At 35.5% G+C, this 25310-nt stretch overlaps 1 protein-coding gene across 1 annotated transcript in view; it reads left to right on the top strand.

Annotated features, from left to right (window-relative positions):
- Positions 1–25310, top strand: part of EFCAB8 (EF-hand calcium binding domain 8) — a 143586-nt gene that overhangs the window by 27242 nt on the left and 91034 nt on the right. Inside the window, exons 4-8 of the mRNA XM_031954095.1 lie at positions 1276–1438; positions 2901–3019; positions 11979–12082; positions 14785–14923; positions 24124–24229. Of these exons, the coding sequence (XP_031809955.1) occupies positions 1276–1438; positions 2901–3019; positions 11979–12082; positions 14785–14923; positions 24124–24229 (631 nt within the window). The remainder of the gene's footprint in view (positions 1–1275; positions 1439–2900; positions 3020–11978; positions 12083–14784; positions 14924–24123; positions 24230–25310) is intronic.

The following is a 25310-nucleotide window of genomic DNA, read 5'->3' as shown; positions in this document are numbered from 1 at the left end:
GCTTCCGATTTAAAGAATCTTTTGATTTTTCTAATTTTGGCATTTAATGCTGGCTGAGCATGACTTTATACAAGTCATTTCTCTGGATCTCTTTTGTGTCAGCTGAGTAATGGGGATGATAAATCAATTGAGCCTAGGTTCTTGTCTAAGTTTTGGAGATACAAATAAAGAAATGAAATGCTCTGTGTTCTTAAAGAGCTTGTATTTCTAGTGACCACATATACATTTGTAAGTATATGTGAAACTCATACAAAGCAGATGCATAAGGTAAACTTAATAGAAAGTCTCTCTGGGAAGTCAGCAGTGAGGTTGGGGAGAAAAGACTTTGCTGGAGGAGATGACACTTTAGGTAAGTTTTGAAAGAAGCCAAGAAGTAGAGATTAGGAAGGAGAATAATGCCTGACTGGAGACAAGGGTCCAGACTAGATTACCTGTATTCATTGATCATTCAATTCTTTTTTATTAAAAAATTTTAAAAAATTAAATAATTTTTGACATTCATTTTTTAAAATTTTGAATTCCAAATTCTTTCCCTCCCTCTCTGAGATGGTAAGTAATTCGACATAGGTTATAGATGTACAATCATGTAAAATATATTTCTGTTTTAGTCATATTGTAAAAGAAGACACAGACAAAAAAAAAACTCAAAACATGAAAAAATAAAGTGCAAAATAGCATGCTTTGATCTGCATTCAGACTCCATCAGTTCTTTCTCTGGAGGTGGATAGTATTTTTCATCATAAGTCCTTTGGAATTATCTTAGATCATTGCTGAAAATAGTTAAGAATAGTTGATCATTGTACAGTACTGCTCTTACTATGTACAGTGTTCTCTTGGTTCTAGTCACTTCACTTTCCAATTTGTGTAAGCCCAGGTTTTTCTGAAATCATCCATAACAATCACATACCACCATTTATTCAATCATCCCCAGTTGGTGGGCATCAATTTCCAATTCTTTGTCACCACAAAAAGATTTTTTATAAATATTTTCATATAAATTGGTCCTTTTCCCTTTTAAAAAGATCTCTTTGGGACAGACCTACTAGTTTTGGGGGATCAAAAGGTATGCAGTTTTATAACCCTTTCGCTGTAGTTCCAAATTGTTTTCCAATATCAGTTCACAACTCTACTCCTTCAGTTCTAAGGGCTTTGATTTAATTCTTATATATCAACTTATAACACCAGAGGCAGTCAATTTCCCCTCCCAGTAAGATTTGTTTAAAATTCTTTTTAAATTGATTGTGCTTTTAAAAATGAAACCCTTTTCTCTTCTAGTCTGTTAAATCAGATAGATCAAGAAAGAACCGAGCTAGATCTGAGACAATTATAACTAGTCAGTCTTCCTGCTCTCAGCCAGATAAAGAATCATGTATTATTAACCAAGAAAAACTACAAATGTTGGAGGAAATGTTTGAAAAAACTGCAGATGCCACTGGAGGTAAAACTACTTTGATTCAGTTTCTGTGTGTGTGTGTGTGTGTGTGTATGTGTGTGTGTTGTGTGTGTGTGTGTGTGTGTGTGAGACATACATAGAGAGGAATAAGAAAGAGGAGGATTGGTGATGGGTTGGTTAATTGAGGAGAAAGAAATCAACTTTTCCTTAGTTTAATAAACATGTTAGTTGCAGAGACAAGACATCTTAGGCTTATCGGTGACACATGTTGGTCGTGTTACTCTGGGCCAGTAACTTAAAATTTTCTTGTTCTAGGTTAGAGCAGATATTATATTGACAGAGTTTTCTCACTGAGAATTATTTACATCAATGCATTCACAGGTCCCATCCAAAAAATCCATCTCCATTTCAATTCCACAAACATTTATTAAGCTTATGTGCTGGGCATGTGCTCAGTACTAGGGATATAGAAAGAGGCAAAAATAGATTCTTCCCTCAAAGAACTGACAATGTAACATCAGAACAGCCAACTTTGTATAGTAGGATTAGAATCACAGAACTCTAGAGCTACACCTTGGAGATGATGGCGCAGGAGAATAGGCACTGTGGTCTACAGCCCAGGAGAGTACCTGGACTCAAAGTTCACCTCTAACACTGTTTATTTGCAGGACCTTGGGCATGTCATCTCACTCTCCTGAACTTCTATGTCTTTATCTCTATAATAAGATGGAAGTGAACTAAGTTCTGAAGTTCATTCCAACTTTGTTTAGGATCCTTTGGCCAGGGTTTCTTAATCTGGGATCCAGAGATTTCCCAATATAACCTCATGTTATATTTAAGAGGTTCTGTGAGCTTGAGTGAAAAAAAAAATCTTTAATTTTGCTTACCTTTGGTGTTTTTTGAAATCTTATGAATTTTACTTTGTACATTTAAAAACACATTATTTTAAGAAATCCATGGGTTTTACCAGATTGTGAAAGAGAGGGGCTTGTCACTCAAAAAAGATAAAGAACTTTGGGCTCACTTAACCTTCTTTATCTCTTCCTACTCCACTATCATTTATGTAGAGGTAAAATTGGAGGCCCAGAGAGATTGTGATGGTGGCAACTGTCTGACAGAGTTTTTGTTCAGAAAACCCTCCTTAAATCTTTAAGTACTATATAAATATATATCATTGCCCTGTTCCCCAGGTCACACATTCAGCTCAGAACAGCCTGTGCCTGGATTCTAGATCCTCTGCAGTTGGACTTAGTGTCTTTTACTACTTAGTGCTGTTTCTATAATCAAATTGCCTGTCTCAGTTCTAATAGCCACCTTCTCATGCAGAGTAGCTTGTCTTCTGAATGTGAGTAGGGATGTTGATGATTCCCCAAATCTCTCATGTTCCGCCACTGCTCCCTGGGCTGCAGGTGGCTTTTCTTGGCTACTTGACTATTCTAGAATGGGTCTTCCAGGAGAGTAGATGATTAGTAAATATTTATTGACCATATTAATCTCCCATTTTCAGCTTTGGACATAAAAGGTTTTCAAAAGGTGATGAAGGAGACGTTTCCATCTGTGACTGATGAAGCCTTGGAATCCCTGTTCTGGAAAGTGGATGCAGATTGTGTTGGATGCGTGACCTGGGTAAGTCTTTGACTGTCCTTGGCAACTAGAGCTAATGGCTGTCAAGATATGGGAAGTTGTTCTTGCAGAGATGGGGCTTTCATTTTTAAAGCAAGGGGTTTGTCTTAAATTTAACTTTAAATGAAGTAGCACAGAGAGGGAAGTAGAGGCATGGACAAGTGTGAGAAGACTGTAACTTGTAACCATGGAGGAATTGTATGATTTGAAAAGAAGGTGGCCTGATTATCTGGATGATATCTGAGGAATGACAGGACAGCCAGAGTACTCCACTGGTACTCTCACATTATTAGGAGGAATTAAGGGTTTCCAGAGTGTTGGGTTGATGCTCTTTAGAAAATCAGCTGGATACGGGACAGGGCAAGAGTCACAGAGAATAGTCAGACATAGATGGACTGCAATCTGTATCTTTGGAGGAAAGAACTAAATTGAAGTCAGATCATGAGTACTAATACCCAATTAAACTTGAAATAAAAAATGAGTATCATCTATATATTTGAAACAATTTATCATTTATCTTCCCCCATTTCCTTTTCCTTTTCTTAATTTTGCTTGTGGATAAGCATTTATTAATTTGTTTATTATTAAAGCTTTTGATTTTCAAAACACGCATGGATAATTTTTCAACATTTATCCTTGCATAGCCTTGTGTTCCAAATTTTCCCCTCTTTCCTCCTACTCCCTCCCCTAGATGGCAAGCAATCCAATATATGTTATACATGTTAAAATATATATTAAATCCATAAACATATTTATGCAATTTTCTTGCTGTACAAGAAAGATCAGATAAAAAAAGGAAAGAAAATGAATAAGAAAACAAAATGCAAGTGAAAAACAACAAAAAGACTGAGAATACTGTGTTGTGGGCCACACTCAGTTCCCACAGTCCTCTCTCTGGATGTAGATGGCTCTCTTTATCATGAGACTATTGGAACTGGCCTCAATCATCTCATTGTTGGAAAGAGCCACATCCATCAGAATTGATCATTGTATAATATTGTTGTTGCAAGTTTGAAGTACAATTATTTCCTGGTTTTACTCACTTCCTTTAGCATCAGTTCATGTAAGTCTCTCCAGGCCTCTCTGAAATCATCTAGCTGGTCATTTCTTACAGAACAATAATATTCCATAATATTTATATACCACAATTTAATCAGCCATTCTCCAATTGATGGGCATCCAATTTCCAGTTTCTAGTCACTACAAAAAGGGCTGCCACGAACATTTTTGCACATGTGGGTCCCTTTCCCTTTTTTAATTTAATTTTATATTTTATGCTATCAACACTTATTTTAAATGGAATTTCTCTTTGTATCTCTTGTTGGGTTTTGTTAGTGATGTATAAAAATGCTGATGATTTATGTGGATTTATTTTGTATCCTGCAAGTTTGCTAAAGTTATGGATTATTTCTAATAGCTTTTTGGTAGATTCTCTGGGGTTCTGTAAGTATACCATCATATCATTTGCAAAGAGTGATAATTTGGTTTCTTCATTACCTACTTTAATTTCTTTAATCTCCTTTTTCATCTCTTATTGCCAAAGCTAGCATTTCTAATACAATATTGGTTTGTTTATAATTCATCTATTTTTCACTTTTAAAATTTTAGTTTTGTTTGTTGGTTTTCTAATTTAAAAAAATACATAGTTTATTGATCCTTTTTTTCTATTTTATTAATGTATGCTTATAGGTATGTGAGTTCTCTCCACCCTGCATTCTGAAGACTCTGTTAGCTATGTCTCAGAACTTTTTTATGTAGTTCATTATTATAATATAATTTCCATTTGGAATTTTACATTAATGTTGGGACTAGTCCCATCATGGTGGGAGAGGCTCTGTCTCAAGGTTCATCCTTTTTTTCATTGCTATTTTTAGAGGTAGTTCTGGGGTTTGGAGAATTTTTGGTGCTTCTAAGATGTTGTGACTTTAGGAGAGGTGTGGTCACTACTCTATTGATATGTACATTGGTCCTTACCTGGGGAAGGCCCTTGATCTCTTGGGACTGGAAGTGATATTATTCCTCAGGGCTTCCATTCCCCCTTCACCAAAAGTACTCCTCTCTGTCCTCAGATTATGACCTAGAAGTGGGTATAGGCAAGTTTCTGGTCCTGCATCAAGTGTTAACACAGGCATTCTGCTGTAATCTCTTTTTAATCAGCAAAAGTTCATTTTTCAAAGTCCTATGAACAAATTCTCCAAATCACTAACAAAAAATACAACTAAAACAATTGAAACAACCCAGATGTTTCAGTTCACATCCAACAAATTGACAAAAGATAGGAATAGTCCATGATGAAGGGATTGTAGAAGAACAAGCACATGTTGTTGATTGAATTGTGATCCAACTATTCTGGAAAGCAATTAGAAATTATACAAAATGATTACTGACCCAGAAATTCCTTTGTCAGGTAAGAAGTCAATAAAAACAAGTTCTTATATACATCAAAATATAATATTTTTGTGTTATTGAAGTAGATGCCCATCAATTAGATAATGAGGAAAACAAAGTAAAGTACATGAATGAACCTAACAGAATATTATTGAGCAGTAATTATCAAAGAACATGATGAATACAAAAGCATGGAAAGATTTATATGAACTTATATTTGTATAAAGTAACAATATGATATCCTAGCAATAGAAAAAGAAATAACTGCAAACAAAACCTAAATGCAAAATTAAAATGAAAAATCTTGGCTCATATTCCCCTCCCTTCCTTTTTCTTTGGAGAGGTTAAGAAATCCATGGAGGTCAAATCTGTGCATTATATCATTACATTTTTTTTTTGCTGAGGCAATTGGGGTTAAGTGACTTGCCCAGCCAGGGTCACAAGCTGGGAAGTGTTAAGTGTCTGAGGCCAGATTTGAGCTCAGGTCCTCCTGACTTCAGGGCTGGTGCTCTATCCACTGTGCCATCTAACTGCCCCTACATAATTTTTTAAAAGATAAAATAATGTGAAAGGGTGTGGAATACTAATGTGCTATTGGGAAAGTTGTGAGTTAGCAAAATCATGATCTTTTTCTGACCAGTTGACTCTGTCAACTTACTGTCTCTGATTTGAAAGCTCCTAAAATTGCTGCTGCTTCTATTATCAGTATCTAATATGATCACTAGTAGTTCCTCCATGTGGACTCTGGGCCAGCTTCCTCCTTCATGTCACAGATCTCTTTTATCATCCAAAAACTGGAAATTGAATGGATGCCTCTCAGTTGAGGAATGGTTGAATAAATTATGGTATATGAATATAATGGAATATTATTGTTCTATAAGAAATGATAAGCAGCTGATTTCAGAAAAGCCTGGAAAGATTTACATGAATTGATGCTGAATGAAGTGAATAGAACCAAGAGAACATTGTACATAGCAACAACAAGTCTGAATGACAATCAATTGTGATGGACTAGATTCTTTTCAACAATGAGGTGAATCAAGGCAGTTCCAATACCCCTATGATGGAAAGAGCCATTTGCATCCAGAAAGAGAATTATGGAAACTTGAATGGGAATCGAAGTGTAGTTTCACTCTGATCTTTTGTTGACTCTGCCAGAGTTTGGTTTAAAGTATTATTTTAAAATTGTTTGGAGGGGAATAGTAGGGAGAGCTCAGCTGAATGCCTCTTTACTTCCCCATAAGTCCCAATTTCTCTCCCTCCCCCCTTTCCCACCCCCACCCCGGAAATCCCAACTTCTAATTGAACCTTTGATGAAGAAGTCATGACTCTAACGAAAAGACTTATTGTCCTTTGGATAGCTTTAATTGTAAGGAGACATTTCCTTATATAAAGCCTGAATTTAGTTTTGTGTAACTTTCAATTATAATTGTTAAACCTGCCGTCTGGAGCTTAAGTGAACAAATTTAATTCCTTTTCCATGTATAGCTCTCAAGAGATTACTTTTTATGTTCTTCCCTCCCTTTCCTTCCCTAATCATTTTTCTTGAGACTTTTTTTCCTCCTCATTTGGTTTTTTCTGCTTTTAAAGATCTTTTTCTTTAAACATTTTTAAAAATTATTTTTATTTCCACTGGTTACATGTAAAAAACTCTTTTTGGTTATATATGTACATTCTTTAAAATTTTTTAAAATATATTTTTACATGTATCATGTTGGGAGAGAAAAATAAGAAAAAGGAAAACCACACAAAAAAATGTGAAAATAGTATGTGTTTATCTACATTCAATCTCCATCATTCTCTCTCTGGATATGAATGATATTTTCCATCCAAAGTTTATTGAGATTGTCTCGGATCAGTGAACCGCTGAGAAAGAATCAAGTCTATCATTGTTTATCATTGCACAATCCTGCTATTCCTGTATATAATGTTTTCTTGAGTAAGCTTGCTTCAATTCACATTGTATCAGTTCATATAAATCTTTCCAGGTCTTTCTAAAATCAACCTATTCATCATTTTTTATAGAACAATAATATTCCATTACATTCATGTACCATAACTTCAGCCATTCCCCAATTAATGGGCAGTGGGTCTCTTTCCCTCCTGTATGATCTCTTTGGGATATAGGCCCAGTCAGAGGCACTGCTGGACCAAAGGGTTTGCACAATTTTATAGCCCTTTGAGTATAGTTCCAAATTACTCTCCAGCAACACGACTAACTCCACCAACAATGCATTAATGTCCCACTTTTCCCATATCCTCTCAAACATTTATTTTCACCTTTTCCTGTCATCTTAGCCAATCTGAGAAGTGTGAGATGGTACCTTTCTTGAGATTTTTAAACATTGCTAGTTCCTTCAACCCATTCTCTTAATATACCACAGCTTGTTTAGCCATTTCTCAATTGATGGGCATCCCTTAACTTTGCAATATTTTGCCACCACAAAAAGGTCTGCTATAAATATTTTTGCACATATTGGTCCTTTTTCGTTTTTTAATGATCTCTTTGGGATAGTAGTAGTATTGCTGCATGAAAAAGTCTGTACAGTTTGGTTACCCTTTCCTTTGGGTATAATGTCAAATTGTTCACCAAAATGGTTGGTATTCATAACTTCATTAACAATGCTTTAGTGTCCTAATTTTTCCATATCTTCTCTAACATTTATCATTTTCATTTTTTGTCATATTAGCCAATTTGATATATGTGAAATGGTACCTGAGTAACTTTAATTTGCATTTCTCTAATCAAAAGTGATTTAGAGCACTTCTTCATATGCCTTAGATAACTTGGATTTTTGTCATCTGAGAACTGCCTGTACATACCTTTGATCATTTAACAATTGGGACATAGTTTATCTTCTTATAAATTTGACTTAATCTTCATATATTTGAGATAGGAGGATTTTGTCAGAGACATTTGCTATAAAGATTGTTTTCCAACTTTCTGCTTTCCTTTTAATCTTGATTGCATTGATTTTATTTGTACAAAAGCTTTTTAACATAATTAAAATTATCTGTTTTACATTTTGTAATATTCATTATCTCTTGTTTGGTCATGAATTCTTCCCTTCTTCACAGATCTCACAGGTAGACTATTCAAAATTTGTCTTTGAATTTGCTTGTATTGATCTTATCTTGCTTTATGGTGTGAGATATTAGTTTATATCTAATTTGTGTCCTATTGTTTTCCAATTTTCCCTGCAGTTTTTGTCAAATAGTGAGCTCTTTTCCCAAAGACTGTGGTTTGGGGTTTATCAGAATTAGGTTGTTATGGTCATTGATTACTGTGTCTTGTGTACCCAATCTATTCCACTGATTTATCACTTTGATTTTAGCCAGTACCAGATAGTTTTGATGATTACTGCTTTATAATACAGTTTGAGATCTGGTATTGCTAGGCTACCTTTCTTTGTATTTCTCCTTCCCCTCATTAATATTCTTGAATTTTTTGTTCAATTTTGATGAGTTTTGTTATTTTTTTCTTTTTCTAAAGAAAACTTAATTTAATTTAATTTTAATAGTTTATTTTTCAAAAAATGTGCAAAGATAGTTTTCAATAGATACCTTAGCAAAACTTTGTATTCCGATTTTTTTTTTCTTTCTCTCTTCCCCAAGACAGCAAGCAACCTGATATAGGTTAAACATGTGCAGTTCTTCTAGAGAAATTTCAATATTCATCATGTTGTTCAAGAAAAATCATATCAAAAGTGAAAAAAAAAAAAGAGAAAAAACAACTAAGCAAACAACAACAACAAGGTGAAAAATACCATGCTTTGATCCACATTCAGTCTCCATAGTTCTCTCCCTGGATTCAGAGACTTGGATTCCAAGTCTATTGGAATTGCCTCAACTCATCACCTTATTGTTGAAAAGAGCCAAATACATCACACCTGAACATCACATAATCTTGCTGTTGCTGTGTACAGGGTTCTTTTGGTTCTGTTTACTTCATTTAACATCAGTTCATTTGTCTTTTCATGCCTTTCTGAAATCAGCCTGCTCATTTCTTATAGAACAATAATATTCCATTACATTCTTATACCATAAGTTATTTATCCGTTCCAGAACTGATGGGCATTTGCTCAATTTCCAGTTTCTTGCCACTACAAAAAGTTGCTACAAACATTTTTGCACATGTAGGTCCTTTTCCCTTTTTTATGATCTCTTTGGGATACCCAGTAGAGACACTGCTGGATCAAAGAGTATACAGCCTCTGATAAACTTTGTAACCTAGTTCCAAATTGCTCTCCAGAATGGTTGGATCATTTCACAACTCCACCAAGAATTCATTAATATACCATCTTCTCCAACATTCATATTATCTTAGCCAATTTGAGAAGTGTGAAGTAGTTCCTCAGAGTTGTATTAATTTACATTTTCTAAGCTATAGTGTTTATCTACAGTTGAATATAATTTTTATTGCATTATTATTTGAATAGAAAACATTAAATATTTCTGCATTTCTATGTTTGATTTTGAGGGATTTATGCCCCAATACACGATCCGTTTTTGTGTAGGGGATATATATTGTAGAATACACCTTTTTTGCCCAAAGTTTATCATTTCTAATTTTTATATTTTTTTGTTATTTATTTTTGGTTGGATTTATTGAGTTCTGAGAGATGATATTTGAGGTCTTCTGCTGTCTGTTTCTTCGCATAACTTACTTAGCTTTTCCTTTAAGAATTTGGATGCTATATCACTTGATGCATATATGTTTAAAATTGATATTGCTTCAATTTTTATGATACCTTTGTGAGGATGTAGTTTCCTTCTTTATCTCTCTTGATTAGTTCTGTTTGCTTTTAATTTGTCTGAGATCGGAATTGCTACTCCTTTTTTTTTTTTTTAAACTTTAGCTGAAGCATAATAGATTTTACTACAGTCCCTTATCTTTTTTATTCCATTTGTATCTGTGTGCTTCAAGTATTTCTTGTAAATAACAGATTGTATGATTCTGGTTTTTGATCTGCTCTTCTTCTATTTGAGTATATTTTTAATCATCAGAGCTATTAAAAAAAAAAAGACAAGATTGGTTGCTCAGGATATAGTTATGTTAGGGGTCCAACTTTGGAGAAGTATACTTGAAAGAAATATACTTGAAACAAGGTGTTAACTCAGTGGAGTTGATGAGATAATGGTTCTCTAATTTACATATACTTAATAGTTAGCATGGTGATATAATAATTCTACAATTGATGTAATTGTAATAGGGTATTTAAACTAGGGACAAAGTCAGACTCAGAAGTCAGACTGGCAGACTGGCAGAGTAGACTGGGTCAGACTATGACAGAAACAGACTGTGAAGGGGACAATAAAGACTTTGGGCTTTAAAAAAAACAAAAAGCAAAACAAAAAAATCTTTTAATGAAAGCTTTGTCCCTAATTAAAGAAATTTCATGGCTCAGTAAGCAGTCAGGGAAGCTATATTTTAATAAAAGAATGTTTCTTAGAACTCCAGAATAATTCCAAGTAAACTATTACCTCTTTGGCCAATGTGTAAGACCAACTCTTGTACAAGTAAAAAATAAATGTCTGTGGGAAGCTAGGTAAATAGTCCCTCATTTCTTGACTTAAAGGTTTATTTAAAAATCTTCATATTCCCAGCATATTCCCAACATAACAGAAAAGATATTAAAAATAAAAAAATAGCCTTGAGGACAACGGAGGAAACTGAAGTGTAATGTTCGGGCCAGCTTTCTGGAGGTTCTCTGGATGGGCCTTGGTCTCATCAGGATAGACACCACGAGAATGGTCAAGAATAGAGTCTAGAGTCTTTATTCTGGCCCAATCTCGATATTAATGCAGGAAGCATGAGAGTCACCACGAGGCTGGTCAAAGATAGAATGTACATCTTCCAGTCTTTCTTAGCCCTTATATACCTTATTGTAATAAATCATTATAGAATACCGATTATGTGTGAACTAGAGAACCATTACATCACCATATTAAGTACTAAGTATATATGTGAACTAGAGAACCAAGTTAATCTTCTAGATGGAGATAAAAATGGGATTCCTACTTAAGATATAGTTTGGACTAGGGAACCTCTTGAGGTAGTCCCTTTCCCATTCTGAGATCCTATGATTTTATGGCTGATGCTAATGCCATCAAAAACATTAACTTTTTAAAATGCTTAGGTTGTAAGGAAACACTACACCAAAATGTTTTGTTTCTTGGCTCCTTATCCTTGGCTATCTTATCCTAGAGATCAGTAAGTTCTGAAGTTTTGTGAATAGTGAGTGGTGATTCCTCCTTTAAGCTTTCCCTATGTTACCAGAATTTGATAAGTGCAGGAATGAAAACATTAGTAAGAGTTTCTGTTCCCAGAGTGGTTGCACATGCTGGGGGGAGGTTGAGGCTGGGATTTCTCTTGGTCTTAGGAGTTCTGAGCTGAGGTGGGCTAAATTGGGTGGCTATCCCACTTACCATGAGTAGCCCCTGCACCCCCAACAGGCTGAGAGAGGTAGATTCAGTTTTTAAAGAAAAAAGTAAAAAAAAAAAATTATTGGGCCAAGCAGCATTCTAAGATGCTAATTTTTTCTTCCCTTTTTGCTTTTTTTCCTGAATTCAGCACAAGTATCTAGATTACCTTATGCGGGAATTCAAAGGGAAGGAAGAGATGGACAAAGACCAGTATCGACTGCGACTCCAACCTCCTATGAGGATTGTTCCACTGTAAGAAATCGGCAGTTTTCCTTTGGTTTAGAAAGCAGCCTAACAAAGAAAGCTTTGGATTGAGGGATCATTATGTAGTGGAAAGAATAATAACCCAGTCAGATATTCCATCTCCATTGTTTCCTCAGTGTGAAACATTGGACAAGTGATAACTTTCTTGAACTTTATTTTCTTCCTCATCCAAATAAGCAGGATGCACCTTCAAAGGCCATTCAAAGCTCTTTCTTTATTATCCCCACTTGACAGATGAAGAAATGGAAGCATTTTGCAGTGATGATTTTGAGATAGGATAGGCCAGAAGAGGGTCCATAATTGAGAACAGGTGTAGTTATTACAACTTTTTTTTTCATCAATTAAGAACCATGAATCGAGACAGAGGAGTTGAGGCATATTTAAATAGAACAAAAAGCCCTGACAAATCTTTTTCTCAAAGAAATTCAAGGTAACTTAAGGAAGGAGAGAGTTCTTACACCTAGCTGGATTAGAGAAGGTGGCTTCTGAGCTGATCCTTGAAGTAAGAGAAGGATGAGAGAGGAGAATAGAGACAAATCCAGATATAGGGATGCCTTAATAGAAGGCAAGAAATGGAGAGCCAATTTCAGAGAGATGATTGACAGTTAAGTCAAGGAAGAAGAGAGTATAGCAATAATTGCTAACTTTTATATAGCACTTTTAAGTTTGCAATGTATTTTAATTAGATTAGAACCCATGAGTTGTTACTACCTCATCTCTACTATGGCATATGAAAGATAAAATGACAAAGAAATAAAGATTTGATATTCTGAGCATATCAATTCATTAAGCATCCATGGTAATTGCCCAACAAACTGGGTCCAGAACTCTTCAGCCTAGGCTTGAAACCCAGATACAGGGCAAGAGAGACTTTTATATAATAAAAATAGTCACCAGATAAGGTCTATTAATATCCATTAATCAGGACACAACATTCAGCAATCTAATTTCTAATTGAAGGAAAGATTTCCAGCTTGGAAAGTTGTGAGAGAGTAAATTGCTATAATCCCCCGAAATCAGAAAAAGAAGCATCCCACTGCTCCCAAATGTCTTTGAATAGTTAAAGGAACATGTAAACTATCACTGATGGATCATTATGGGGGCAGTTTTAAAATATGATTTACTTGAGATGTTCCTTGAGATGTACAATTTTGAGAAAACTTCTTGTATCAATCTTTGGATCTGATCTGGATTTCTGGTCAGCATAACTTAGATCCTTAGTTAAGAGACTCTAAATAGGAGGTAGGCATGGTCTAGTTTCCCAGCCACATAGGGCTAGGTTCAAACACTGAAATAAGGTTTTCTCCCAGTTTCCACAATGGAATAAAGTTTTCCTATAAGACAGAAATTGGACTAGATCCATAATTGAACATAAAGGGAACTGAGCTATCTCCAGAATTGAGTCATAAGATGGAATCAATATAGTTTACTCAATTTTCACTATTAATCACTTGCTGTCCTAATCCCCTCAATTTCTTCACTGCTAAAGTATAAGAACATAGGACTAGGAGATGGGAAACCAAAGTTCTAGTCACATTTCTGCTCTTACCTAAGTGATGACAGAGTCAGACTCCAGATCAAGCCTGACAGACTGAAAAGATGGATCATCTCTAACAGAATAAGACATAATGAGAATAATTGCAAAATCCTGCACTTAGATTCACGATTCACAATAATCAGCCACACAAATCTAAAATGGGGAGATGTTGTTAGGGAGCAGTTTGTGTGACAAAGGCTTGAGAATTTTGATTGATTCAATATGTATGAGCCAGAAAAACTGATTTTATTTTAAGTCACACAAAATGAGGGAGGTGGTGATCTCACTGTATTATAGTTTGGTCAGACCACATCTAGAAAGAGTATTGTGTTGCATTCTGGGTACCACCTTTTAAGTGGGACATTCACAAGCTAGTGCTTATCAGTGGGAGGAAAGGATGATGAGAGGATTTAGGAATAAAGAAAATCATATGTAGGAATCGGTGATGTTTTGTTTGTTCTTAAAGTGTAGTCTTAAAGGACACCCCTGAGTGTCCTTGAGATTCTTTTTAGAGGGTCCTTGAGATAATTTTTTTTTCTTTTAATGAAAAAATATTTATTAAACATTTACTATGTACAAAACTCTGAGCAGGCACTGGGTATACAAGTTGGAAGGCAAGAGCCCCTATTCTTAAGGTATTCACAAGAAAAGAGCATATATGGAAGCTTTCAGTTACAAATTAAATGGAGAAATCTCATAGTCCTTAAGATACAGTGTCACAGAAGATAGTAACTCCTTAGAATTTAAAAAAAATATGTTTTTATTTATTTGTTTTCCATATCCCTATTATTTTTAGTTGATCAATCCTTTGTTCCCACAGCCCATTGTGTTCCAAAGTAGCTTGCTGGTTTCTCTAGATTCCTATCAGGTTGAGACCATGATGGGTTCTGTTTTTCCCCTTTCAATGTATATAATTCATAAACTATAAACTTTAATTAAATAAAATTAAAGGGGGTTAGGGAAAGAGGGAAGAGGAGACTGTGAAGGGCCTCTACAAAACTAGTTGGATTTCTTTTTTTCTCTCTCACATGAACTCTCCCCCGCCCCCCCAAAAAAACCATCTCCCTCTCATTTCTGCAATCTTGTGGTATGATTAGTTATTTCTTTTTTTTCATTCCCTCTTCTTTCTTTTTTAATCTATTTTCTCATCCAGGAATCATGGACATGAGATTGTGAAGTTGCAATTCTTAGCCAGTCAGTTTCAGGGATCATCTGGGCGCTTCCTTACTGTTACCAAAGATGGGATCCTTCAGTTCTGGGATGAATTCTTCATGCTGCTTCAGACAGTTCATGTAATTCAATTCAGTACAATTCAACAAGCTTTTATTAAATGTCTACAATGAACAAGTCACTGTGCTTGAGACACAGGAACAAAACCGAAACAGTCCTTTCTCTGAAGGAGCTTATATCCTGTTGCGGGTGGAGGTAGGGTAGGGGCCAACCTGTATAGAAATAGGCATGAAATCATCTAATTTAACGAGGGAGAGGAACACTCTCCATGGGGAGGATCAGGAAGGTGGCTCCTGAGCTGATTCTTGAAGAGAAGGATGAGAGGAGAGAACAGGGACAAATGCTTTCCAGACACAGGGAATAGCTTATCACAATATATAAAGGCAGGGAATAAAGAATCAATTTCAAAGAAGCCAAGAAAAAAAAGGGTATAAATAATAATTTTTTTTTTTTTGTTGTTCAGTCTTTTCAGTCTTGTCTGACTCTTTGTGATCCCATTTGGGATTTTCTTAGTAAAGATACTGGAGTGCTTTGCCATCTCCTTCTCCAGCTCATTTTACAAATGAGACAATGACTTGCACGGAATCACAATAGGTAGGAAGTGTCTGAGGCCAGATTTGAAATTAGGAAGATGAGTCTCTGATTCAGGCCCAGCACTTTATCCATTGTGCCTCCTAGCTTCTCATATGTTATACTACCATAAATGCTAATAGTTAGCATTTATATAGCACTTCAAGTTTGCAGAGTTCCTTAGAAATATTATTTCATTTGATCATCACAACAATCCTGGGAAGTAGGTGCTATTATAATCCATATTTTACAAGTAAGGAAATTGAGGCAGACAGACATTAAGTAGCTTGCATACTGTATGAGGTTGAACTTAAACTCAGATCATCCTGATTCTGGGTCTAGCACTCTATCCACTGCACTACCTAGCTATCTAGAAGGTTGGAGTGGTGCAAAGACTGCAGAGAGATCAAGGAGAGAGTATTGGGAAAAGACAGCATCAAAAACTTTGGGGAAAGTTGTTTCAGCTGAATGGTGGGTTCAGGAGTCAGATTTTAAGGTTCTATGTAATGGTTCTTCCTTGGAGTCAAAGGTAAGGAAGAAGAGGATAAGAAAAGATGTGGAGGGATTTTGAGGTATGGGGCAATGGAGAGAGGGAGCTCATGGCAGACAGTTTTGATTTTCTCTGCAAAACTGGGGATGAGGTTATTTGCTGGGAGGTTAAGAAGAGAGGGTTTTAGACCACTGAGAGTTGTGTGCTAGAGAGGAAGATTCATGTCTGTGCCCAATTTGTATTGAGCAAACCAGGGGCTATTAGAGAATTAGGTAGTTCAACTTAACAAATGCTAATCAATAATCAATCAAAAATGAAGATTTATCCATTTAATTTATTGTTAGGCAGCTAGGGGGAAGAGTGGATACAGTGCTAGGCCTTCTAGACCTGAGTTCAAATCTGTTAGACACTTAATTTCTGTTTGATCCAAAGGCAAGTCACTTAACATCTGTGTTTGCCTTAATTTCCTTAACTGTAAAATGAGGACAATAACAGCACTTACCTCACAAGGTTGTTGTGAAGATCAAATGAAGTAATATTTATAAAGTGCCTACCAGAATGCCTGGCCCATATTAGGCTCTTTATAAATGCTTATCTCTTCCCCCTCCCCCCCTTATTAAGTGACTTTTCACAATTGGTGATACAAAGGCAAAAGCAAGCAATCTCTTCAAGGAAATTATATTCTACTTGGGGGAGAGGGAATATAGTATATATGGATAATAAATACAATGAGGTGATAATGGCTTGAATTAATATGACGGCGGTTCATATCAAAAGACATGTAATAAGAGTAGAATTGCATTGGAGATAGAATCAATAAAATTTGACATTTGATTGGATGGGAAAGTGGGTAAGGGAGAAGAAAAATAAACCTAAATGCTTTTAAGAATCATAGAATCATATAAGTTTAAGAGCTGGCAGGGATCTGATATTACCAAGTTTTAACTCCCTCTTTTTACAGATGAGGAAACTGAGGCCTGGAGAGGTGATTTGGTCAAGGTTTTGATATTAATAGGCAGAATTTGAGTTCAAACCTTTTGACTCCAAGACCAGTGTTTTTCCCATCGTACTATTCTGCTCCTTGATAGGGATGCCCTCTAAAGTTTCTTTTGCTATGGAAGAGGACCAATTATATCATGAGGATGTCTTACTTGCTTGTGATTTGGATTTAAGTGAGGCAGAATTTTGCAAAATTGTCAGTCTCACTTTGAAGGAAGACTAGAGGAGGGAAAATTTTGGGGTGTGGAAGATAATTTCTATTTGGGCAAAGAACCACAAATGAATGAATCATAGTCATAGTTTTTACGATTCATTCATAGTTACAATAATAGAATCTGACAATGTTTAAAATGATAGTCTCCATAGTTGTGGTTCCATCTGGTAGAAACTGAAGAGCTAATATAAAGATGATACAGATCAGTATGTTCAACCCTCAACTTTCATCGAGTTCTTTCCTGAATTTTAGTCTGTGGCAACAGAGGCAAACATTTAAGGAAATAGGAATGTTTGCCAGTGGCAAACATATAGGAGTATGGGAAGAAAACCAATGGTTCTTTAGAGATGGAACATTTATATTAAATGTTTGTGAACATGATTAGGCTTTATGCAAAGTATAATACATTGAGAAGAGTTTTATAGTGATTTCTGTTAAGTATTTCTGGGAATATCCTTTCAGGACTGGAAGGGAACCAATGTTATCACTCTATATTTAGGGAGGAAATTGAGTTCTATAGGAGCCAGTCTAAATTTTTGTGACATGTTCTAACAGAATTGGGATTAGCATGGGCTAAAACTTTGAGTATGCTGTGGGAGCATATCTTCTGCTTCTCTTCTTTCTATGGAGGGTTCTGGGAAGAATGAACTCTAAAAGGTCAGAACTCCCTTTCTTTATTGCTTTACATGGAATTCTCACAGCATACCTTGGGCACAGAAGGGAAATAGTAGAGCATAAGTGAATACTGTTTCAAGACCAGTCTTTAGAATTCTTCTTGGTGGTACATTTTGGCTTTTTCAAAAATAAGAAACATTGTTTTTAATTAACCAATTAATTAATCAACAAACATTTATAAGATACTCATTATGTACCTAGACATTGAAGAAGATACAAAAGAAATAAAAAATAGGATCCCTGTTCTCAGGATGCTTATCACTTAGTTGAATTGCTGAACCATAAAGGAACCTGTAAGTTTCTTATGAGAACCTGAACTTAGCCTCACACACTAGATAAAAGTGACAAACATAACCACAGTATGGTTATTTCTGTACTTCTACTTACTTGGGCATCACACCTGTCAGGTGCTTCTACAGATAAAATCAGTTATTCTCTAAAATACCTTGGAAGGTCCCCTTAAGCTCATTCCCATCATTGTATACATCCTATATCCATTCCCATTATTGTATGTATCCTATTCTTCACACCATTATATAGATCCTAAGCCCATTCCCATCATTTTATGTATCTGGTTATTGCTTTAGGCTGGGAAAAATAAAAATTTTTTTGGTATAATAGTGGTCTGATGACCTAATTGCATTCTTTTGGCTTCTGTATCACTTTGCTTGCTTTGCTAGTTCCAATCCTATATAAACACTGTGCCTCAGTTACTCTCGATCGAATGATTTGGATGATAGTCCCATTGGTCAGCTAGCTTATTAAACTCTCTACATTAAAAGATTAAAAGCCAATCTCTGTCTTGCCTCAGTTTCTCTGGCATTACAGAATAGAGAGTAAACACTAATAGATGACATAGTTTGCTCCTGCTTATTTCTTGCCACTCTTTTCTCCCTTAACTACTTCCCTTCCTTTCCACCCTTTCTGCTAGTATTATCGCTTTATTAATAGTCTTCAAAAACTGTTTTTATTATAAAGTTCTCCTGTTCCAGGGCTTATAGTAACTCTCTGTTACTCATCATATTATAAAAAAGTAATTAGATTAACAACATATCTTCATCAAGCATTTTAGAAAATTCTTTCCCAGTGTTGTTTTTTGTCTTCCAGTACTGGGTCCTCAAGTGGGCTTCCACATTTTGCCTCATTTAGGCTTTGCCCATCATCACCCTGATGCCTTTGCTCATACTATTTCCCACCTTTGGGATGATCTGTTGCAATCCCTTTATGCAGTGTTTGGCCTAGCTCTCTGGAGGATCTTGGGACCAGCCTTGATTTTAGTGCAGGAGGCAGGAGAGCCAGCAGGAGGATGGTCAAAGATGGAATATCTCTATTTCCAGTCCTTTCAGCCCTTAAATACCTCAGTATAATTACATCATTATAGCACACTATGTGTGAAGTAGAGAACCATTACATCACCATACTAAGTACTAGGTATATATGAACTAGAGAATCATCATCTCATTAATCACACTAAGTTAACACCCTGATGTAAGTATTTTTGCTTCAAACATACTTTTCTCAGCGTTCCCCAATAGCTGTGGTCCTCTACATCTTTGTGTATCCACATCCTATATTCAGTGTCCAGAGACTCATCTGCCTGAAGTCTTCCTTTGAAAAATTTTTCTTATTCTCAATTGAACAAACACCAAATAAAATATATACATGAGAACTGATAATGAAGATTATATATACCTCTGCAAATTTCTATTAAATACAACTTGCTTTTTTAAAGTATATCGTAAATTTAATATGTTAATTTCAGTTGTCTTGTTCATCTTTGTTTTGTTCAGAAGTTTCTTCTGTGCATTAAAGAAATACATCAATAACCCTCTTTTATTTCTTATTTTGAATAAATACTATTGCTAACTGTTCTCCCCCACTGGAAAAAAATGAAAAAAAAAAAAGACTCTGTTGTAACAAATTTGCAGAACCAAACCAAACCAAAAAAAAAGACTCTGTTGTAACAAATTTGCAGAACCAAACCACACTTAGGCTAGATTTGAAAAACATGCTTTTTTGTTTTGTTTTGTTTTTCACCTTGAAACCATCATGTCTCAGAAGCTGGGCAGTGTTTCATCATGATCTTTTGGAGTCAATTTCATTGATAAAATTTCTTAAGTTTTTCAAAGTTATTTTTTGAATGAATTTTGAGTGAATGAAAAATCACTTATTAAGCTCACATTACTTCACATTCTACCAACCATCTTTGTCTTGTAGGCATGAATATCCGTCCTTACTCCCATTTTAGGGAACTATAATTATCAGTTTTTGCCATTGCTATTGGAAAGAGAGTATGGGTCAACTCCACTATGATTCTATTCCTGATTCCCAAGCCCCCAAACCAAAATACCTCTTCTGAATCATCGTTCTTTTATCTGTAGTGTCTGTATTAGAATATAAATTCCTTAACAGCAGAATTGCTTGATTTTTATATTTGTATTCTCCTTGCTCTGAAAGATGGAATGGAGGCATAAATACTTTTGCATTTATTATTGAACTGTAATGGGGACCTCGATTATTCTTCTGGGTACTTCCTCTTTATGAAGGTCCACCCTGATTAGCTCCTTTTCCCACTTCTCCCTAATTTATTTAAGAGCTTATAGGGGAGGAGATATGCAAGGTATGAACGAGAATGAGGCAGGGTTGGGAAGATAGCAACTCATTGATTTGCTGGGTATCATATAACTATTGGTTGGTATATGAACCTCAGGCTTCTAATCTTGCTGCCTCCTAATACTGAAATGCATTAGTGAAATTCTAAGGCAAAACCCAATTCTTTCTAATGAATATAATTGCTCCTTAAATGGTTGTGCATTTGTATTCTGGTTTTTTCAGTCTTGGCAGGCTGGAGAGGAGTGAACCTGTACCATGATGAGTTGGAGACCTCATTGGGCAGTACGAAGAACACTAGGTGACAGGAGACTTTAGTCTTATCCTACCCCACAGTGACTTCCAGTGTGACCTTGGGCAGGTGACTTTCTAGCTCTCTGAATTTTACTATTATAAAAGGATGGAGTTATATTAGATGGTCTCTGTGGTCTTTTCCATGTTTAACAGTTGTGACTTTATATGATTTTTAAAAATGGTACAATGTTCAAGAACTGGCCTTGAGGACCATGGTTTGAATCCTGATAATTTCCTAATCTCTAAAATGGGGATAACAACAACACCCAACTTCCAAAGTTGTAAGGCTCAAATGAGATAATATATGTAAAGAACTTTACAATCCTGAATGAAGTTATAGAAAATGTTAGTTTTTAAAAAAATACTATAAAGGATAGTGCTAGCCTCAAAGTCAGAAAGATCTGGATTTAGGTACTGACAGGTATATAACCCTGGGCAAATACCTTAAACTTTTCAGTACATCAGACAATTCTACCTGATTTGCCCATATCTGAATACACAGGTCTAATAACTAATCGAAAAATGGGGTGGAAACAGCAGAGTATACTATATGGAGTTTAATCACACTTAGTAGTTCTATGATCCTGAGCAAGTGACTTAAATACTTGATGTCCCAGACAACTCACTAACATTTATCTCCTGAGTTATAGGCATTGTTATTAGCCTAGTAAAGTACTCTCTTAAGAGTCAGTTACTTTTCTTTGTCTCAGTTTTCTTATATGGAGAATGGTGATAATTATAGCATCTACTTTTCAGGGTGGTTGTGATAATAAAATGAAATAGTATACATATATATGTATATATATGTGTACATATACATATATATATGTACACAAAGATTTTATTTATGATGATCCTATATATAAAGAGGTATATAAATGCTAGCTAGTTGTTGGTATTGGTAGGAGAAAGTACCCTCAGGCTGATGAAATCACAGAGCCCTTTGAATCCTGCTGTAAATGTATAATTACACATTCATAATGCTATTGTATGCTTAGATTATAAATTCCTAAATGTCCCCTGTGAACAGGCTTTGGTCATTGGCAAATTTTAAGACTATACTATAAGACCATTCCTGTTAAATGTCCTTATTTCTTAAAACCTATACATTTAGAAGACAAACTTCATGTTTTCCTTTTCCCCGTATCATATTCCTTCCATTCCTGACTCTTGTTTTGTAGGCTCCATACTCTGTCCCCAAGTGAGAACTCCATGGAAGCAGAGAAGGGCAATGTTTTACTGGGTCAACAGTATGGTTGGTTTTGAGGAACACTGATAGGTAAAGGATCATTGTGTATTGGACAAAAGTTTACTTCCAGTGGCAAAATTTACTTTATAGGAATAGAGCTTTAAAAGTTATAATATGGCTCTTCAGGTATTCTTCTTGAACTTTATCCTAGGGGATTTACTTATTTGAAATACCTTAAGAACCTTATTACACAGTTACCTTGTGACCAAGATCCCAAGATTAGTATCATAATGAGGCTCTTGTGAATTGGTTGGTGATGGGAAGAATGAGATTAAAATTAAACTGGTCTTACTGAGTAACTAAAGAAGGCAGATTGGTGTTCCAGAAAAAACATGGGGTTTGGAGTCAGAGGACCTAGATTTTCATTTTTTAAAAAATTTATATTGATGAGTTTTGTTTTTATATTGCAAACATTTACAAAAGTTCCCCCCCACTCTGTTTCTTATAACAATACAAAATAAGTAAAACTGGCAAAAATTTCTTCATCTGAAAGTATATGTAGCATTGCATCTTGACTAAGCCCCATGTTTCAGGCCCTTCCAATGCCACCTGTCTATTTCCCCCCCAAGGTAATTGGGGTTGAATGACTTGCCTAGGTTCACACAGCTGGTATCAAGTATCTGAGGTCCTCCTGACTTCAAGATCAGTTCTATATCAACTATGCCACCTACCTGTCCCTGAATATTTTTTAAAATGCTTTTTAACATTCTTTTTTTCTTAAAATTTTGGGTTTTTCCTTTCTTTTCTGCCCCTTCCCCAAACTACTGAGAAGGTAAGTAATACAAAAATTATGCATGAGAAATCATGCAAAATATTTTTGAATTTAAAAAAGAAAAGAAAAATAAAGTGAAAAATTATACTTCACTTTGCCTCAGAGTTCATCAGTTCTTTCTCTGAGGTAGGTTTTTTCATCTTGAGTCCTTTGGCATTGTCTTGAATCAATGTATTGATATCAGAGCAGCTAAGTCTTTCATAGTTGGTCATCATCACAATATTGCTGTCACTGTGAATAGTAATCTTCTGGCTCTACTCATTTCACTCTGTATCAGTTCATGTCTTTCCATGGTTTTCTGAAATTATCCCGCTTGACATTTCTTATAGCACAGTAGTATTCCATTACAATCATATGCCACATCTTGTTCAGCCATTATCCAATTGATGAGCATCTTCTCGATTTCTAATTCTTTGCCACCACATAAAGCTGCTATAAATAATTTTGTAGATATAGGTCCTTTCCCTTTTTCTTTCATCCCTTTGGGGTACAGACCTAGTAGTGGTAAAATACTTTTTAAATGAACAGAAATCCATTTTCTATTTCTACCCCACCTTATTCAAAAGAGGGGGATAAGGAAGGAGAGAGAGGGAGGGGGAGAATGTGAGTGACAGAGACATAGAAATATACACACAGAGAAACACAGAAAGAAAAAAAGAAAAATTCCTTGTAGCAAATAGACATAATCAAGCAAAACGAATTCTCTCATTGACTGTATACAAAAATATGGCTTATTCTGCACTATGAAATCTGTTTTTTTTCCCATTAGGAGGTACATAGTATGTTTCCTCATTGATCCTTTAAAATCATGGATGATTGTTGTATTGATCATAGTTATTAAAATTTTCAAAATTTGCCTTTATAGTAGTGTTGTTCCTGTATGAATTATTTTCCTAACTCTACTCATTTTATCCTTCATCAATTTATATAAATCTTCAAAATTGTTCATTTTTATATCATTGTTGTTCTTGTGGTTCTGTTCATTTCACATGGTATCAATTCATATAAGTCTTTCCATATCTCTCTGAAATCATTTGTTCTTGCAACATAGTAGAATCCTGTAACATTCATATGTTAAAATCTATTGATCCATTTTTCAATCCCAGGTTTTTATGTCAGTTCTGTCATTGATTGGCATCTGTGTGATTTTGGGCAAATCAATTTAATCCTTTGGGTTCCAATTTCTTATCTCTAAGGAAGATGGATTAGATGGCCCCTAAGGTCCCTTCTAGCTCTACATATATGATCCTGTGATCAAGATTGGATCCTGTCCTTGACATTACTCCTTCCCCTCTCTGGGTCTCAGTTTCTCATCTGCAAATGAGGAGTTGGATTATGATTTTTTTAATGGGCATATTACCCAGTGTTCATTGATCTCTCCTCTCTTAGCTGGACCAGACACATCGCCGCCATAACCAGCAGATGTGGGTCAACGACATGGTATGTCTGGCTAATATCAACTTGATAGCCATTGCATCTACGGACCAGGATTTAGGTAAGAAGGGGAGGAGCAATGTTGAAGCAGACTTAATCTCTTCTTCAGAGGTAGCTCTAGGAGACCTCCCTTTGCCTGGGAAAGTCATTTATTATTAAATATTTTTTGAGACTCATCCAGAATAGATAGCATTGTACTTGGGGTTTAGCAATACAGATGTAGATTTCTTCTTGCAGCTCTCTTAATTTCTCTCTTAAGAATTTAAATGCTACACCACTTGGTGCATATATGTTTATTATTGATATTGCTTCATTAGCTATGCTACCCTTTAGCAAGATATAGTGCCCTTCCTTATCTCTTTTAATTAGATCAATTTTTGTTTTTGCTTGATCTGAGATCAGGACGGCTACCCCTGCTTTTTTTGACTTCACCTGAAGCATAGTAGATTTTGCTCCAACCTTTTACCTTTATTTTGCATGTATCTCCCTGTTTCAGGTGTGTTTCCTGTAAACAACATATTGTAGGATTCTGGCTTTTAATCCATTCTGCTAACCTCTTCCTCTTTATGGGGGAGTTTACCCCATTCACATTTATGGTTAAAATTACCAATTCTGTATTACTTGCCATCTTGTTAACCCCTGTTTATGCTTTTCTCCCTTCTTTCCCCCTTATCCCCCTTCCCAGTATTAAACTTGTAAGCACCACTTGCTTCTCACACCCCTCCCTTTTTAGTATCCCTCCTCCCCACCTTAGCAATATAGATGTAATCCCATTAAAATGATCTACCTCAGAGACATCTGGGTTCTTGGTTTAGGTTCTACTGCTAACTATATGGTCCTGGAGAGAAGAATTGGGAATCTAGCTTCAGGAATTACAGAAGGCAAATTTCAGTTTAATTTAGGAAGATATTCCAAAAAATAAGAGCCATTCAAAAATAGAAAAGCTGCCCCATTTGGTAATAAGCTCCGTATCACCAGAGATGTTTAACAGAAATTATTTGTTGGTAACACAGTCCTTGAAGTTAATTGGAAGGACAGGCATTGAAATAGGGGCAATGTAGATAAATAAAAAGATCCTCAGACTTGTCAGAAGACCCCAATTCAAGCTCTGATTCTGATGCTTATTAGCTTGTGATGTTTGA

The sequence above is a fragment of the Sarcophilus harrisii genome, chromosome 2, assembly GCF_902635505.1.
Source record: "Sarcophilus harrisii chromosome 2, mSarHar1.11, whole genome shotgun sequence".
In the NCBI taxonomy this organism is placed as follows: Eukaryota; Metazoa; Chordata; class Mammalia; order Dasyuromorphia; family Dasyuridae; genus Sarcophilus; species Sarcophilus harrisii.
Note: the sequence above shows the minus strand (reverse complement) of the source record. Positions and strands in the feature narration are given on the sequence as shown.